We start from the raw sequence: 18,993 nt of genomic DNA on the forward strand, positions 1-18,993 counted from the left end.
ATTAAATTAATAAAACACTACATAACACACACGCTAGTTTTTATATTCCTTGTTACTCTATTTACAGCTCACTTCTGTCCTGTGTGTGACCGTTACATCATCATCATCACGTGTTGTCATAATAAAAGTCCCGCTGTCACATTTCCAAATATATAAAAGGATAAAGACAAACTACTGAAGCAAAATAACAAAAACACGCCAGACACTAAATATGAAGTAATTACACATGATGAGGCATTAAAGTCGGCATGTGGAATAATTATATAAAACCATCCATGTCTGTCTCGCACTAGCGCTCTATAAGACTTTGGTCTATGACACAGTTATGTACAACATGTGTGTGTGTGTGTGTGTGTGTGTGTGTGTGTGTGTGTTCCTCAGTGTGAATCTCATGTTTCAAACATCAGGGCTCAACAGCGAGTGTTTGTTCTTCATGTACATCCATTGCAAACGCACGTTCTCTGCATTGCTGATTTGTCACTTGGATCATGTAATCTAGCATTATTATTATTATGACAATTAAACATTTACTTCTAAACTCTGTTTAAACTATAAATATAACTGATTGGTAACTATATTCAGGGATGAATATGAGCCTGAAAGGAGAGTTTTGAGTATGTGTGTGTGTGAGAGAGAGAGAGTGTGTTATGACGCAGCAATGGTGGTCCCTTCCCCGAGGCGCAGCAGTGTGTGTGTGTGTGTGTGTGTGTGTGTGTGTGAGAGAGTGTCCCATATGAGTAATTTTACTATAATATACTATAGTATTTTTTCTAGTAAATACTATAGTGTTTTTGAACCATACACGGCAAACTCCCCAATAATGAAGTGATTAACTGAGTGATTATTGATCATTATTGATGAACACCTGCTGTTAACAAGCAGAATCACATGTAAGGTGTTTGAGTTTAAGGTGATCACCTGTGTTCATCTGACTGTTATAACTCAGTTACAGCAGCCAAACTAAATGTAATGTTAATAATTAAGGGTCAAGAGCCCAACTAAAACACACACTGATCATCATAATGATGACTTACATGTGATTCTGCTTGTTAACAGCAGGTGTTCATCAATAATGCTCAATAATCACTCAATTAATCACTTAATTATCTCATTAACTTCAGTCCTGCAGTGAGCGCCGGTCCCCCACTCTCTCCAGCGTGTGTGTTTGTGTGTGTGTGTGTGTGTGTGTTATGACGCAGCGATGGTGGTGCCCCCCCCCAGGCGTATCAGGATCTGCTGGCAGTCCTGCAGTGAGCGCCGGTCCCCCACTCTCTCCAGCGTGAGTGTGTGTGTGTGTGTGTGTGTGTGTGTGTTATGACGCAGCGATGGTGGTGCCCCCCCCCAGGCGTATCAGGATCTGCTGGCAGTCCTGCAGTGAGCGCCGGTCCCCCACTCTCTCCAGCGTGAGTGTGTGTGTGTGTGTGTGTGTGTGTGTTATGACGCAGCGATGGTGGTGCCCCCCCCCAGGCGTATCAGGATCTGCTGGCAGTCCTGCAGTGAGCGCCGGTCCCCCACTCTCTCCAGCGTGAGTGTGTGTGTGTGTGTGTGTGTGTGTGTTATGACGCAGCGATGGTGGTGCCCCCCCCCAGGCGTATCAGGATCTGCTGGCAGTCCTGCAGTGAGCGCCGGTCCCCCACTCTCTCCAGCGTGAGTGTGTGTGTGTGTGTGTGTGTGTGTGTTATGACGCAGCGATGGTGGTGCCCCCCCCCAGGCGTATCAGGATCTGCTGGCAGTCCTGCAGTGAGCGCCGGTCCCCCACTCTCTCCAGCGTGCGCTTGGCTTCGGCCAGCAGTCGAGCTCGGTGACCCGGCGGCGTGAGCAGCGGCAGAGGCAGGTGACGACACGCTAGCAGGATAGCATGAGCTCTCTCGCGCTCTCCGCCGGCGGCTGCGGAACACACACACACACACACACACACACACAGCGGGACGTCAACACAATCTACTACGCATACAGTACAGCATCAGCTAACCTGTGAGTGTGTGTGTGAGTGTGTACCTGCTGCTGTGTAGTTGTGTGTTCTGTGTCGCAGCAGCTGGTGTGTGCGAGTGGGGCTGGCTCCTGCCATCAGTCTGACCGTCGTCTCGTGCAGGAACAGCTGAAATCACACACACACACACACACGTGTTTAAACATGCAGAGGTCAAGCGCAGGGGTCAGCTGTAGCTGGGGTCAAAGGTCACCTTGTGCTGGGCCTGTCTGTGGGCTTGTCCGAGCTTCCGCAGAGAGCTCAGGTCCCTTTGGAATCCAGCCAGTTGGGATCCGGGGGCGGGGCCAGGCTCTCCGTTGGATCCGCCCCCGCGCTGCCATAGGCTGGTTCTCAGAGTCAGGAGGAGGTCACAGACCAGAAGCTCCACCCCCTGAAAGAGTGTCGAGAGTGATCGAGTGTAAAACTAGGATAACTATAACTGTAGCAATAGAGTGTGTTAAATCGGTCATGAGTGAGTGAGTGTGTGTGTACCTTGTGCAGCCAGGTGTTGTTGTGTGACTGACACACACTGATGTGCAGGTGAGCACTGGCGCGCTGGCAGTGACTGAGGCAGCTCACGACTCCCTCGCCCTTCTGCGGACACACACTCATCTGCACAGCCTTACACAGCGCCAGCACGGCCTTGGGCAGCGGGTGACTGACACACACACACACACACACGTTAGACTGGGGCATCATGGGTCTAAACACACTCAGACGGTCAAACACTCACTCTAGCGTGTGAAGCGCTCGCGGCATCCGCTCCGCCTCCGCCAGCAGTGACCTCACCGACGCATCATCACCCTGCAGCCAATGAACCGCAGCCTTGAGGACCGACGCCCACCAGCGGCACACGGGGTCCCTCACTGCACAGACCACACCGTTTAGACGTCAGCGTGTGTGTGGAGACGAGTGAAAACATAGTGTGGAGGGAGTGACACGCACCTGAGGCTGAGTTCTGATTGGCCAGCGCGGGGAAAGGGGCGGTGGAGGGGGCGGAGTCTTCAGTACAGCTGTTCAACAGCTGCAGGAACTCCAGCACACCGGTGAACTCCCTGCACAGAGGCATGATGGGAAACAGCGTCACTAGCTGGACGGAATTAACGTGTGTGTGTGTGTGTGTGTGTGTGTGTGTGTGTGTTACCCAGCATCCTCGGCGTGCTTGCTGCTCTGAGGCTCGATCAGTGTGTGTACGGCTCTCTCCAGCAGTTTCTCACAGAAGCAGCGGTGCAGTTGTGCGATGGGATCCGCTGGACACACAAACACACACGTTAAACCTGCAGCTACACACACTCCGTGTGTCCGTCAGTCCGTCAGTGTTTGTTACCTTCATCTCTCTGAGAGGTGAACACCTGCTCGCTGCTCTCGGACCGCACCGACCAATCACAGCTCAGGAAAAACTGACGGCCCAATGGCGTGAAGATCCAGCGCAGGCAGTCTGGGAGGAGCTTAGCGTCCGGTGGGAGGGGCTTAGAGTCTGATTGACAGGCCAGAGCCTCGGCACAGCTTAACAAATAACCCTGAGAGAGAGACAGACAGACAGGTACTATTAATCATTAGTAGGAGTTTCCCCAGTGCTGCAGGTATGTGTGTGTGTGTCTATGTGTGTGTGTGTGTGTGTGTGTACTCACGGGCACACAGCTGAGGTGTTTCCCCAGAGCTGATCTCAGGCTGATGGCGGCCGTCACGTAGATCTGGATCTGCTGAGTCACAGACATCTTCCCCTCAGCGCTCTCAGTCAGATTCACGGCGCTCAGAGACACACACACGCCCCACAGCGGACGCCGCTCCATCTTACCTGAACACAAGCACACACTCACTGTTTGCTCATGTGACATCATCACACACACACACACACACACACACACACACGCCCCACAGCGGACGCCGCTCCATCTTACCTGAACACAAGCACACACTCACTGTTTGCTCATGTGACATCATCACACACACACACACACACACACACACGCCCCACAGCGGACGCCGCTCCATCTTACCTGAACACAAGCACACACACTCACTGTTTGCTCATGTGACATCATCACACACACACACACACACACACACACACACGCCCCACAGCGGACGCCGCTCCATCTTACCTGATCACAAGCACACACTCACTGTTTGCTCATGTGACATCATCACACACACACACACACACACACACACACACACACGCCCCACAGCAGACGCCGCTACATCTTACCTGAACACAAGCACACACACTCACTGTTTGCTCATGTGACATCATCACACACACACACACACACACACACACACACACACGCCCCACAGCAGACGCCGCTCCATCTTACCTGATCACAAGCACACACTCACTGTTTGCTCATGTGACATCATCACACACACACACACCTGTGAGCTGCAGCTGGCTGAGTTTGTGATACACCAGCGCTGCGTCCCGGGAGCTGGTCTGTGACTCCTCCCCCTCGTGTCGTCCTCCTACCAAACGCAGCAGCCGGCCCAGGGGGGCGGGCCTCCGCAGGCAGAAGCGAATCAGGTTCCAGGAGAGGGAGCACATGACGTCGAGCGTGGAGGAGGGCAGGACTCTGGATAACGCGGACAGACACGTCTGCAGGCTCGCAACAGCGCCCGCATAATCGCCCTGAGAGACACACACACGCACACAATCAGCACCTGATCACACTGCAGCACAAATATCAAACTTACTGTGTGTGTGTGTGTGTGTGTGTGTTTGCTCACCCGGTAGAGCTGCAGGTCGGCCTGTTTGCGCTGTCTCCAGAAGCGCACTGAGGTGGGCGAGTGAAGGGGCGTGACCGGCTCCCACAGGTACAGCACTCGGACACACCCCCAGACCACGCCCACCCCGCTCAGCAGCCACACCAGAAACCATGGCAGCACACACCATAGCCACGCCCCTAACAGACAGACAGACGACAACTTTAGAGAGTCACACAAGACCACACCCCTCACTCTTTGACCACACCTATTACACTCTGACCACACCCTCTCACATGACCACACCCCTCATACACTGACCACACCCCTCACACTCTAACCACACCCCTCACACTCTCTGACCACACTCTGACCAGATCCTCACACTCTCTGACCACACCCTCTCACATGACCACACCCCTCATACACTGACCACACCCCTCACACTCTGACCATACACCCGTCACACTCTGACCACACCCCTCTCACTCTGACCACACCCCTCACACCATCACATGACCCCTCCTGCGCTCCTGAACTCACCGAAGCTCTGTGTGTGTCCGGGCAGAGAGAAGAGTGAGCGTGAGGACCCGTGGGCAGCGCTCAGACCGGGCTGGTCCTCGTCGGCGCGCAGCAGAGACGGCAGCGGGTTGAGTGACAGGCAGAGGAAGGTGAGCGCGCACAGCAGCAGCCGCGAGCGGTCCATCACACCGACTGACGAGGGCGAGTCCGGCTCGCTCTTCACCTGCAACACACACGCTCCAGTTAGAGACTCAGAGCCCTGTTTTAACCATCTAAACTCATGGTCTAGAGCGCACACAGAGCGTGACCGAATCCACTTTTGCTAATTTAATGAAGGGACAAATGGTTGGAGCTCCCGGCGCATGGTCTAAAAGGGTTGTCACTATTCTCTTAATGATTAACGGGTGTGTTTTGGGTGTAACATGCAATAAACCAATAATTTTTTATATTTGGCATGTCTGTGTGCAGCTGTGCGTCCCTGTGTGTGTAATAAGCAGAGTGTTTGCGCATTGTGGCCCTGCCTATAGGTGCACATTACTAACGCGCCCTTTAAATAACAAATAAAATACTGCGCCATTGACTTTAGAGCAGGTTTCAATTGGTCAATGGCTCAGTCTATTTCGGTTCCTCGAAACAGCAAGGCTCCAACAACGCTCCTGAACACACCATGGATGCACAACTGCTATTTAAACAACGCAGCGCAGGACGCGAAAATGAAAACTGCGTCGGGCTGAAAATAGCAAAACACACTTGCGTTGCGCCTAGCGCCGTGTGTATGATATGGCCCATGTGTCAACAGTGTGATTATCATCCACCTGCTCGTGCTCCATCAGCATGTGTGTGTGTGTGTGTGTGTGTGTGCACACCTGCTCGTGCTCCATCAGCGGGCTCCCCGGCTCAGAGTCGAGGCAGAAGGGCGAGAGTTGAGCGGGGGAACTGGAGCCCGAGTCCGACGGAGGAGGAGAGATGAACGTCGACTCAGGCTTCAGATCCAGAACATCAGACACACACACAGACTCTGGCGGAGAGAGAGAGAGAGAGAGAGAGAGAGAGAGAGAGAGAGAGAGAGAGAGAGAGAGAGAGATCGTCAGACACACACACAGACTATTTCCTATTATCTCTGTAAAGCTGCTTTGGAACAATCTACATTGTTAAAAGCGCTATATAAATGAAGATGACTTGACACACACATACACACACACACACACACACATCAGTGGCCACGTTTATATGCACAACTTTAGTTTCAGTCGGACTGAATTCATTCCAAATGATGAACCTGAGCGTAGTGTTTACACGAGCGCTGAACATGTGATCGGGAAGTGCTGGTGTGATGGACTCACTGCTCTTCTGACTGCTCATCTTCAGCGCCAGGTTCTCCTGCCGGAGCTTGTGGTTCACCTGCTGCAGGTACTTGATGTAGTCGATGGCTTTGCGCAGAACACCAGACTTATGCATCTGTCATTCAGCACAGATAATCATTTAATATTCAGCAATATTATTGATCATTATTGTCCTGTTATCTCTGTAAAGCTGCTTTGAAACACTCTGTACTGTAAAAAGCGCTATATATAAATAAAAGTGACTTGACACTCAGACCCTCATGAGACCCCTAGAGCTCCCAGCATGCACGACACACACACCTTGGCGTCGTTGCCCATGACGAGGTCGCGCAGCTCCAGGATCTTGTCGTTGATGGAGGAGCGGTAGCGCTTCTCGATGATGTTGTGTGTCGTGCGTCGCTCGCCCTCTTTCACGACTCCTCCCGGTCCTGTGGTAACAGCCAATCCCTGATCCAGGACCACCCTGGCTCCGCCCCCAGTGTGGGCGGAGCCCGTCGACAGCTGTTTGATTGGCAGCTTGTCTCCACCCCCCATCACCATGGGAACGGTGGTCAGGATGTTGCTGCTCATCAGCGTCTGTGAAAGAGAGCGACGACACAACCGTCACAAGAGAACATTCACACAAGCTTTTATTTTATTGTCCAGTTAAAATCTCTCTTGAACTATTTAAACACTCATGAGACATGCTCATGAGGGAAAACTACATAAGACATTGTAAGACAGTCATATTTAAAAAAATATTTATAATTCTATTTTTATTTATTTATATATTTATATTAACAATTATTTTTAAATATTGTAAATAAAAAAAATATATTATTTATTTATTTAACGCCATATCAGCAGCAAAGGCTAACTCATCGCAAACTCAGAGTAGGAGAAATTAATAATCATAATAAAAGTAATACTTTAATGAATTAAGAAAATCATGCGCAATAATATAACAATACATTCTTGCAAACATATAATCTTTCAGTCTTTCATATAAGGCTTTTTTTTTCCAAATAAGGTCTTTCAGATTAATATTTGATAGAAAATCTAACAAGTTCCTTTTTTTAAATATATTAACAAAATTTCTTTAGATATTAATTATTTATTTAACGGCAAATCATCAGCAAAGGCTATTCTCATGACAAACTCATAGTAGAAACTGAATAAAATAATCTTAAGCACAATAAAACGTCAAGAAATAAATCATATGCAGTAAGACATTTTATATACGCTGAATATATTTTTTCTTACAAAAAAAAAAAAAAAAAAAAATCAATTATAAAAACATTAACCCTAAGATTTTTTTTAGTCCAAGAAACTTCTTTTACCACACTTTTTTCAAAGAGATTTTCAGATGTCCATTTGAGTGGACAGTATGTGTTTATGTTTTTAAATCAAGAGATACGACATTAAATATAATACAGTAATAACACAGCAATACTGTGTGTATTTAACAAACCAATGACTAAAATGATATAAAATCATGTAAATCTATACTAAAACTATAATACAGCTTCAATTATTGTGAAGGTACAGCTGTGGAAACTCAACTATGTGGAGCAGTGTTTCCCAACCGGTTTTTACAGTGGTACAGTTTTAAAATAAAAAGTTTAAAAAATCCCACGGCAAGTTCAGGTATGAACACAATAAGGCCATATAAGTAGCTATATGATGTTGGTGTTGATAAAACAACAAATTTGCATATTATTAATTAATGAATGAATCACTGTGTCATCAAAGCTGGTATTGTGGATCCAATGGAGTTACGAGAATTCATTGTAAATATTTGTAAAACCCACATACAGTAACAGACGTAAAGGATGACCAATAGCATTGATTTTTAAATAATAAAATAAATTAAAAATGCGAAGTTTACGAGGTAACCCATACTTGGAAACTGTCCTCTGCATTTAACCCATCCAGTTAGTGCACACACATTAGGAGTAGTGAGTAGTGAACACACACACACTGCAAGCTCACACACACTGCACCTCAGTCATGTCCTGTCAGTATTGAGAGACTCGAACCTACAACCTTCAGGTCACTAGTCTCTCTAACCATTAGGCCATTCATTTATTCATTTATTTATTGGCATTTGATATTGTCCACGGCACAGTGGTTGGGAAACACTGATGTGGAAAGCGCTTAGGCTCCCTCCAGTCTACCAGAGTATGTCGATTTACCCTTGGACACATCTAGCTCTCCTCTCTGGGAAAACCCCAGACTCAAATCTACACTGATCTACTGATGTTTTCAGACTAGCGATCAGGGGTTTTCAATCTCATCTGAAATGAGCAGTGTAAGGAGTAAAGTAGCTACAAGTAACGTGCATTACGTAATCAGATTATCAGGGTTTCTGCAGGTTTCTTCCAATTAAATTTAATGCTTTTTAATGCCTTTTTAAATGCCATTTTTTTACATTTTTAATGCCATACACGACCCAAGTGCTGTCAATCGATTAAAAAAATGAACTCGATTAATCACACATTTTTTAAAAAACACTTACATTTTTATAGGTTTATATTAGTTTGATACTAATACAGCTATTGATGTCTGGATACATTTTTTTTTAAACATTAATTATAGCCATCCAACATTACAGTGTAATTGAAAGCTATACATTTATTAACATTAGGCTTCAAAAAAAATATAACAACTTTTAATTTAAGTGAACTTAAACAATCCTCACACAAACCAATAATAAATGTCATATTTACCTGTCTGACAGGTAGGACGTATACAGTAATTGAATAAAGTTATCAAACAGTATGCACGGCATATTTAATAAATTAAATATCTAGACTAATCCTTTTTAAAGCTACAAGAGTTCTTTAGTCAATAGCAGTGAGTAATTTTCTCTGTTCCCTTTGTTCTGTGATTAACTTTACTGAGAGAAAGCTTTATTGGCCGCTGTCCCTTTAAGAGCAGCCGCTGCTGACCGACACAACTCACGCGCGCCTCATCTCTCACAACTCTTTGCGTTCATTTAAGACTTCATTTCACTAATTTAAGACTGCTCTTATGCTATGAGGGTACTCCACAAAACAGACATTTTGGCATAATTGTTGTGTGTGTTATTGTTCGTACAAGCGCGAAGGAGAACCGTTTTCTGGCGCGCGTGTGCGTCACATAGACAGGACATTCACAGGCAGCGCGTTTAAAAGCATCTGCATGAATAAGAGCGGGATCATATAATGTAACGCTACCCAAAGGATGACAAAAACGAACGGATGCTGCTTTTTGCGTTATATATTTTAGTATATTTTTACGGCGTTGATTCCCATTGCCATTGTAGTTACCCAACTTAAACACTTTTGACAAACTCTGCGAATTCCTTCTTTATTTTGACCACCAACGGACTGCAACCATGTCCTAAATTGTTTGTCTTCCAGCCACTTCTGCTGGAATTTGCACTTTCCCATTTGGTCGATTTTATTCCTGTTGTTCCTGCTGTTCAAAATGCCCTCGAAACACCTCCGCATCACGGCAGTTCTGCTCCGGCCGGAAGCAATCACCAAACTGGTTCCGCGTGTTTATCACACTAACGTACATAATTTGTGACAGCAAATAAAAATGATTAATTATGAAAGCTATATTAAAATAAATTGATCAAATAAAATTCTCTTCAAAACGATCTCAATTTTTAATGCCTGTAGAATTCAAATGTAATGCTTTTTAATGCCATTTAAGGCCTTAATTTTCACAAAATCCATTTAATGACTTTTAATGCTTTTTAATGCCCTGCGGAAACCCTGGATTATGTTTTTGATGTAACGAGTAAAATAACTACAAGTAATGTGCATTATGTAATCAGATTACTTTTTGATGTAACGAGTAAAGTAACTACAAGTAACGTGCATTATGTAATCAGATTATTTTTTGATGTAACGAGTAAAGTAACTACAAGTAACGCACATTATGTAATCAGATTACTTTTTGATGTAACGAGTAAAGTAACTACAAGTAACGTGCATTATGTAATCAGATTATTTTTTGATGTAACGAGTAAAGTAACTACAAGTAACGTGCATTATGTAATCAGATTACTTTTTGATGTAACGAGTAAAGTAACTACAAGTAACGTGCATTATGTAATCAGATTATTTTTTGATGTAACGAGTAAAGTAACTACAAGTAACGCGCATTATGTAATCAGATTATTTTTTGATGTAATGAGTAAACTACAAGTAACGCGCATTACGTAATCAGATTATTTTTTGATGTAATGAGTAAAGTAACTACAAGTAACGTGCATTACGTAATCAGATTACTTTTTGATGTAACGAGTAAAGTAACTACAAGTAACGTGCATTATGTAATCAGATTATTTTTTTATGTAACGAGTAAAGTAACTACAAGTAACGCGCATTATGTAATCAGATTATTTTTTGATGTAATGAGTAAAGTAACTACAAGTAACGCGCATTACGTAATCAGATTATTTTTTGATGTAATGAGTAAAGTAACTACAAGTAACGTGCATTACGTAATCAGATTACTTTTTGATGTAACGAGTAAAGTAACTGCAAGTAACGTGCATTACGTAATCAGATTACTTTTTGATGTAACGAGTAAAGTAACTACAAGTAACGCGCATTATGTAATCAGATTATTTTTTGATGTAACGAGTAAAGTAACTGCAAGTAACGTGCATTACGTAATCAGATTACTTTTTGATGTAACGAGTAAAGTAACTACAAGTAACGTGCATTACGTAATCAGATTATTTTTTGATGTTACAAGTAACATTAAAAGTAACATGCTTCACTACATTTTAATAACACAAATACATTTGTTTCCAGTTACTGCAGATGAAGCATTTTCAAGAAGAACAGCCACTGTAATAGTACGAATTGTAGCCTCTAATATTGCTAGTGATGCATGGTGTCTAATTTAGTAAACAGATGATTAATTAGAATTCCCTCCCAATCTAAAATTAATACTTGGGGGAAATTTAACAATGATATTACTCCTTAGATGTTACAACACTTTTTTTACCTGCAAGAGTCTCCTAGGATAGAAGGAATGGATGGATATTCCGGAACAACTTGAAATGTCTGACTGGCCGTCGGCCATCTTGGTTTGGAGAAAAAAAAAGTGTCCACATACAAAGGCTTGCCACTTGGTGGCAGTGTATAGGGTGATGCACTAGAGTCCACTGGGGTGGCTGATGTGCAACTATGCCATCAAAACCCATACGCAATAAATGCTTTTTAACAGCTGTCTACTGTAGTGACTTCTATGCGTGAAAGGGTTACAATTATGTCAATAAATAATGAAAATATGCCATTATTTAACAATATTTTCTTACAACAATGTAACAAATATATAAGCAATTTCAGTTTAGTATTTAATGGAAAATAAAAAACTGTATTTTTAAGGTATTGATATTTCTGCCTGTCTATCATGGCTGTGAGTGTAGTGTAACGCCTGTTCATGTCATGTGACGTACAGGAACCTGCAGGGCGGTGGTCTGGATGGGCGCGGTGAGGGTCGTGATGCCCGTCGGGTTCTGCACGGTCGACAGGACCTGTGTCCCGTCCGGTTTCAGCGTGGTCAGCACCAGAGAGTCCGTCTTCAGGATCTGAGGCTGGTGCACCAACAGCTGAGGGCCAATCAGAACGCAGCATCAGAATACACTATATACAGGTTGTGAACTGCATTGTGGGTAAATGTGTGCATGTGACGTACAGGTGACATGGTGTGCATGGGCGTCGTCGACAGCGTCTGGATGGTCTGACCGGCAGAGGTCAACACACGCTGGTGCTGGATCGTCATTGGCTGGACCTGCGGTGATGTCATAATGCTCTGCATCTGCGGCTGGAGGACTGAGAGGAGAGCAGCGCTAGTGTGTGTGTTTTCCTCGTGTGCATTACTTAATCAGAGCACTTTTCTTTGTGACGAGTAAAGTAACGTGTTACAAGAAACGTACATCACGTAATCAGATTTTGATGTTACAAATAATGCATTTCAAGTAACATGCTTTACTACATTTTAATAACACAAATACATTTATTTACAGCTAAAAAAAAAAGTATGCTAATGTGTGCATTTTCCTTGTGTGTGTGTGTGTGTGTGTTTCTCACCCTGGAAGCCCGTGCCGTGGTTCTGCTGGCAGATGACCTGGTTCTGGATGAATCGGGACGGGTTGCCGGTTTGCGTGAGCATCACCGTCTGCGGCTGCGCCTGCGTCTGCACAGCCAGCGTCTGCATGGGGAACGTCTGCACCTGACCAATCAGAGCACTGCGTGAGATGTGTGTTTATGAGTCTCGCACCTGGGTGAGCGTGAGGAGGTGCGGCCAGAGAGTGAGGAGGTGTGGTCAGAGAGTTGAGGGGTGTGGTCAGAGAATGTGATGTGTGGTTAGAGTGAGGGGTGTGGTCAGATTGTGATGGGTGTGGTCATGTGTGATGGGTGTGGTCAATGAGTTGAGGGGAATGTCAGAGAGTGAAGGTGTGGTCAGAGAGTTGAGGGGTGTGGTCAGAGAATGTGATGTGTGGTTAGAGTGAGGGGTGTGGTCAGATTGTGATGGGTGTGGTCATGTGTGATGGGTGTGGTCAATGAGTTGAGGGGAATGTCAGAGAGTGAGGGTGTGGTCAGAGAGTGAGGGTGTGGTCAGATTTTAGGGGTGTGGTCATGTGTGATGGGTGTGGTCAGAGAGTTAAAGAGTGTGGTCAGAATGTGATGTGTGGTTAGAGTGAGGGGTGTGGTCAGAGTGTGATGGGTGTGGTCATGTGTGATGGGTGTGGTCAATGAGTTGAGGGGAGTGGTCCGAGAGTGAGGGTGTGGTCAGATTTTAGGGGTGTGGTCAGAGAGTGAGGGGGGTGTGGTCAGAGAGTTGAAGAGTGTGGTCAGAATGTGATGTGTGGTTAGAGTGAGGGGTGTGGTCAGAGTGTGATGGGTGTGGTCATGTGTGATGGGTGTGGTCAATGAGTTGAGGGGAATGGTCAGAGAGTGAGGGTGTGGTCAGATTTTAGGGGTGTGGTCATGTGTGATGGGTGTGTCAATGAGTTGAGGGGAGTGGTCAGAGAGTGAGGGGAGTGGTCAGAGTGTGAGGGGAGTGGTCAGAGAGTGAGGGGAGTGGTCAGAGAGTTGAAGGGTGTGGTCAGAGAATGTGATGTGTGGTTAGAGTGAGGGGTGTGGTCAGAGAGTGTGAGGGGGTGTGGTCAGAGGGTGTGAGGGGTGTGGTCAGAGTTTAGGGGAATGGTCAGAGAGTGAGGGGGTGTGGTCAGACTCACCTGTGTGATGGGCTGTGGTCGAGGCTGCAGCAGCGGCGGTGTGCGTGTCTGTATCTGCGTCTGTGTGTGTGTCTGAGTGTGTGTCTGAGTCTGTGCCTGTATCTGCGTCTGTATCTGCGTCTGTGTGTGTGTCTGGCTGCTGGTCTGCACAGGTGTGTGTGGGGGGGTCAGGATGGCGCTGGGGGCCGTCAGTGGGAGGGGCCTCACGGGGGCCACAGATCCGCCCCCCATCTGATCCTCGAAGAGATCCGGGAAATCCCCCTGATTACTGACGAACTGCAGCATCTCTGACACACACAAACACACACAACATATTATAACACACACACTGTGACTGTTGTGTGAAACATGCTGAAATCACGACATGAAGAACAGAGCCTCAAAGCCCTCAGTGTTAATTTCGTTCATTAGAATTAATAATTTCATTATTTTCGTCAACGAAAATTTTAGAGAAATTGTAAATGAATGCATTACAATTGAACAAAACCCATTATATTTAGTGAACTAAATACTGTAGATTTAGAACAGACTAAAGTCGTATTGTATTTCTTCTACTAAAACTAGACTAAAACTATTCAGATGACTAAAAAATGACTACAACTAAATGGCATTTCAGTCAAAACACAAAAGATTACGACTAAAACTAAATCAAATGTGCCATGAACGACTTTGATGTCACAGTTATGAAAGCAGTAATAATACACCTCATTATAATGAGAGGCTGTGTAAAGGTGAAAGGGGCGGAGCTTTAATAAAGGTCAATTGCTGTCTAACACACTCCTGACCGTGACCTTTGACCTGAGATAATGAGCTGAAGGTCAGTGACTCAAGGCCAGAGATAGATAACACACACATCAGACCTCGACACGCTGTGTTTATTGTGTGTGAAGCACTGATTTACATCATCAGTAATGAGTGACACATCATAAAACACGTCCCAGCGCGCACAGGACGAGCCAAACCAGTGTTTCCAGTGGAGGAATGGCCCGTTTCACCACTAAACCAGTCGAAACTCACGGCTCGCTTCAGTCTGGTCAGACTCGGCTGAACAAAGAAGAATGCTTTCAGATCGAATCGCTGTGATCATATCACCAAAAACATTATTTTTTATCATTTATTTATTTTCATAAGCGATATGGTGTAGGCTAACTGAAATCATTACTGTCTGGATGTAGACTATTTGATTTATCCATGGCACATGCATTTCTATTTTTTATACGTGTCGTCCAATGACTTGTTTGCATTATTTAGGCATTATTTTATTTCTTTGTAAGGCAAATTATTATTATTATTTTTGGCCATCGGAGAGTAAAATTAATGTGAAAACCGGTTCACTATAGGCTACTGTAGTGTATATGTGTGATTTATGCTGAGCTTTTAATGGTGAGACTGTCAACAGACTCTCAAAAAAGTATATAAAAATGTTGATTTATCTGCAAATATGAAATTATTCATATTCAAATATGAAGGATTATCGGTTATCGGTCACGTTTGTCAGATCGGTACACCTCTAATACAGTTACATATAAGTGTGTCCAACTTTCGTACAAACAATTAATTTCTCTCTCTCACTCACACACACACACACACACACACACACACTCATACTCTCTCCCTCACACGCACACACTAATTCACACAGTCTCTCTCACACACACACACACACACACACTCTCTCTCTCATACTCTCTCCCTCTCACACACACACATTCACACAACGACGGTCATATAAACACACATTACTCACTATCACAACAACGTGCAAATGAAAATAATAACCATGCACACACACATGACATGAGTGTGTCTGTCTTTAGAGAGAATCACTGAGACACAGGAGCGGACGATCAGATTCAGTGTGTGTTCACATGATCCTTCACAGAGAGGTTTAGCTTGTGTGTGTGTGTTTGATCACACACTCTTCATCTCCACACAACACACAGGAGAACTAGAGTCGGCTCACACTGTAAACCTGATGTTTAAATTATATAAAGCTCTGATGATCACTGACTGAGAATCACCTGTGTGTGTGTGTGTGTGTGTGTGTGTGTGAAACATTTACTTTCATTCATGACTTTCACTGTATTACTGCAATCACATGCTTATCAGTTCATGCGGCCCTGAATCACACACACGGCCTTGATACATAACAACAACAACACTTACTACACTAATAACACTAACGACAACAACACTTACTACACTAATAACACTAACAACACTTACGACACTGATAACACAAATAACAACACTAACAAGCCACACCAATAACTCCAATTACAACACCAATAAATAATAACACTAACAACAACACTAATAACAACACTAACCTTAACATCACTTATAACCACACCAATAACTCTAATAACAACAATCATAACTCCAATAAATAACAACACTAATAATAACCACCAACAATATTAACAAAAACACCAACCCTAACAACTTCATCAATAAAAACACTAACAACAACACTAATAACACTAATAACCAGCAAAACAGGTGTGTATCAGTGTATTGGACCAGTGCAGCTCTTAAAGTGACAGTAGCCTAATAAACCTGCAGCTCTTAAAGTGACAGTAGCCTAATAAACCTGCAGCTCTTAAAGTGACAGTAGCCTAATAAACCTGCAGCTCTTAAAGTGACAGTAGCCTAATAAACCTGCAGCTCTTAAAGTGACAGTAGCCTAATAAACCTGCTGTGTTTTAATGTTCATCAAACAACAAAGAAAAAATCACTCTCGACTAAATTGACCAAATATCATTTGTAACTTGAATCTATATTTAAGTCATGCAGTGAAGACTATGCAGTGCTATTTAACATTTAATTATCTATTTTCTTTTGTGTTTGTGCTATTGCTCGTAATTTTATTATTAGCTCTTACTGTATTACTGACAGTCTTTTAATATTATTTTACATTTATATGAGTTAGGCTAGTAGCTTTTGGTGTCACAACCTTATTTATTACGGTTATGGGTCAAAAACATTGCAGACAGAATAACTAGGCCTATTTTATTTGTTTTATTTAAAATTCATTACTTTACAGTGGTGAGCCGGCCGGGGCCAGTGGAAAAAACCCTTAACGTTGAGCCCTGAATAATAATACCACAACTTTAATAACACCGATAACAACACTAATAATAATCCTAATGACAACAATAACACTAATAACAACAACTATAACAACACAACACTAATAATAACCCTAATGACAACAATAACACTAATAACAACAACTATAACAACACTAATAATAACCCTAATGACAACAATAACACTAGTAACACTAATAACAACAACAATAATAACACCAATTACACCGAAAACAATTCAAATGGCTCTAATAACACTAATAACATTAATAATAACACTAATAACAATATTAACACTGATTACACTAATAACAACACTAATAATAACCCTCTAATGACAACAATAACACTAATAACAATATTAACACTGATTACACCAATAACAACACTGATAACAGCAGTAATAACAGTCAGCACACTATCTTTATCCTGCACTCTTTGATTCATCAGACTGACACTGACACACACGATGATGAAGAGTTCATCATCATCATCATCATCACCTGAACAACCAGTCCAGACTCAACTAGTTTATCTGCTGCCATAGTATTATATAATATCTATATATTATAATATAAACATATATCCATTACTTTTACGTGTTTTCTGAAGATTTACAGTAGACGATCGCACATGATAGACTCTATAACAGTGCAAACAACACAGAAAAACACTGATCTGAACACACACACACACACACACACACACACACACACACACACACACTCATCATCCTCATCATCCTCATCTCTCACCGTCGATGTCTCCCAGGGTGAACTCATCGCCCAGTTCGGACAGGCTCGGGTCCATCGTGTCCATGAACTCGGAGGCGTCCATCCTCGCGAGTCTCCGTCGGGTTATTCGATCCTCAACACTCGCTCACAGCATCTACACACTCCGTGTATTCACTCGCTCACAACATCAACACACTCGCTCGGTTCCGCGGTCGGACGATCGTTTACCGACTAGACGCGGCCATCTTGCGCCTCAGCAGTGACGTCATTCACAAACAGTGAGAATGACGCCTGATTGGCTCGCGCTCGGCGATAGCCGTCGTAAGATCGGGCGCTGTCGTCCAATCAGATCGCCCGCTCGAGCGTGGCCTGATTGTACGTCGATGAGCAGAGGCGCTCTGCTCATTTGCATTTGTCCCGCCCCTCAGACTAAACTCCGCCCAGGCCGCTCTGAGTGAATGAAGAGTTCATGAATATTTAATGAGCAGGCAGCGGGTTGGCGAGAGGTCAGTTAAATATGCAAATAAGGCTGAAGAGTCTCTCTTTGTGTGTGGTTACATCATCCGCATCATCATCATCACACAACCTAATTTTAGCGCTTTTACCAGCAGAGAGACGATAATAATTAATAAAAGTTAAATAACATTTATCTATTCTTATTATTAAATAGCATTTCTGACCAGAATACCTTTAAAAGGAGACCTTCTGAAATATATCTCCTGCCAAAGTACATTGCGTGTTATATCAATTTGACATTATGTTTTATGATCAGTTGACATAAGATTATAAAAGGTTATAAACCAACTTCTGTTTAAAGCAGTTTAGATATATTTATATGTCATCTTGATAACACTCGATAAACAGTAAAAGTCTCTCAACAGAACACAGAGTTTATATGTGAGAGAAAGATCATTTTTAATGTTTTAATTTTAATATATTACCTAGTTTTCTGTCTTATAACCCATAATAAAATCAAGCTGTAGTCCTTTCAAAACTCCTTTGTAGACTCATAAATCAGGAGGGATAATCAGGAGGGAAGAATCAAATGCATGATGACTTTCAATGAGTTATTGAGAATAAAATAAGTGAGATATAATTCCAGTAATGTGGAAATGAATAAACATTAAACATAAATAGTTCAGGCTTTAACTGGTGAAAGAACGTCAGGTGTGTGTGAGTGAAGCGCGTGTATGATGAATAAAAGCCTCAGTCTCAGATTCTTCACGTGTGTTTATTTGTGTTGAGCTGCTTCAGAAAACACACACACACACACACACACACACACACACACACACACACACAGTGTTCAATCCATCAGATCTCACTAAACCAGAGAACAACACGTCCCCAACTGTTCAAACACACAGCTCAACCTGGAGTTCACTCGAAATATGCTCAATAC

At 43.7% G+C, this 18,993-nt stretch overlaps 2 protein-coding genes across 3 annotated transcripts in view; both read right to left on the reverse strand.

The window, feature by feature from the left end:
* Positions 1 to 202: 202 nt before the first annotated feature.
* srebf2 (sterol regulatory element binding transcription factor 2) lies at positions 203 to 17,884 on the reverse strand. Its single transcript, XM_079865024.1, has 20 exons — positions 17,613 to 17,884; positions 13,766 to 14,052; positions 12,615 to 12,756; positions 12,220 to 12,356; positions 11,981 to 12,133; positions 6,838 to 7,113; positions 6,538 to 6,652; positions 6,061 to 6,212; positions 5,216 to 5,417; positions 4,697 to 4,872; positions 4,349 to 4,598; positions 3,601 to 3,767; positions 3,297 to 3,489; positions 3,114 to 3,219; positions 2,915 to 3,024; positions 2,703 to 2,835; positions 2,462 to 2,627; positions 2,184 to 2,360; positions 1,999 to 2,098; positions 203 to 1,887 (listed from the first exon to the last, which is right to left on the reverse strand). The coding sequence occupies exons 1-20, from the start codon at positions 17,692 to 17,694 to the stop codon at positions 1,679 to 1,681; spliced, it is 3,333 nt and encodes a 1,110-aa protein (XP_079721150.1). The 5' UTR covers positions 17,695 to 17,884; the 3' UTR covers positions 203 to 1,678.
* A 922-nt stretch (positions 17,885 to 18,806) lies between these two features.
* LOC307156278 (uncharacterized protein) overlaps positions 18,807 to 18,993 on the reverse strand; it is a 67,802-nt gene continuing 67,615 nt past the window's right edge. For both annotated transcript variants that reach the window (XM_079867572.1, XM_079867571.1), the window contains exon 3: positions 18,807 to 18,993. This exon is cut by the window's right edge and continues 1,002 nt beyond it. The gene's annotated coding sequence lies outside the window, so the exon portion shown is untranslated.

Source organism: Squalius cephalus (assembly GCF_949319135.1).
Source record: "Squalius cephalus genome assembly, chromosome: 1".
NCBI classification, from domain to species: Eukaryota; Metazoa; Chordata; class Actinopteri; order Cypriniformes; family Leuciscidae; genus Squalius; species Squalius cephalus.

Excerpts from the sequence above, each read along its gene's own strand:
- srebf2 (XM_079865024.1), bottom strand. The coding sequence starts at position 17,694 with ATGGACGCCTCCGAGTTCATGGACACGATGGACCCGAGCCTGTCCGAA. Across the intron at positions 12,757-13,765 it reads GACCACAGCCCATCACACAG|GTGCAGACGTTCCCCATGCA; the intron begins GTGAGTCTGACC and ends CTGATTGGTCAG. Across the intron at positions 1,888-1,998 it reads ACACAACTACACAGCAGCAG|CCGCCGGCGGAGAGCGCGAG; the intron begins GTACACACTCAC and ends TGTGTTCCGCAG.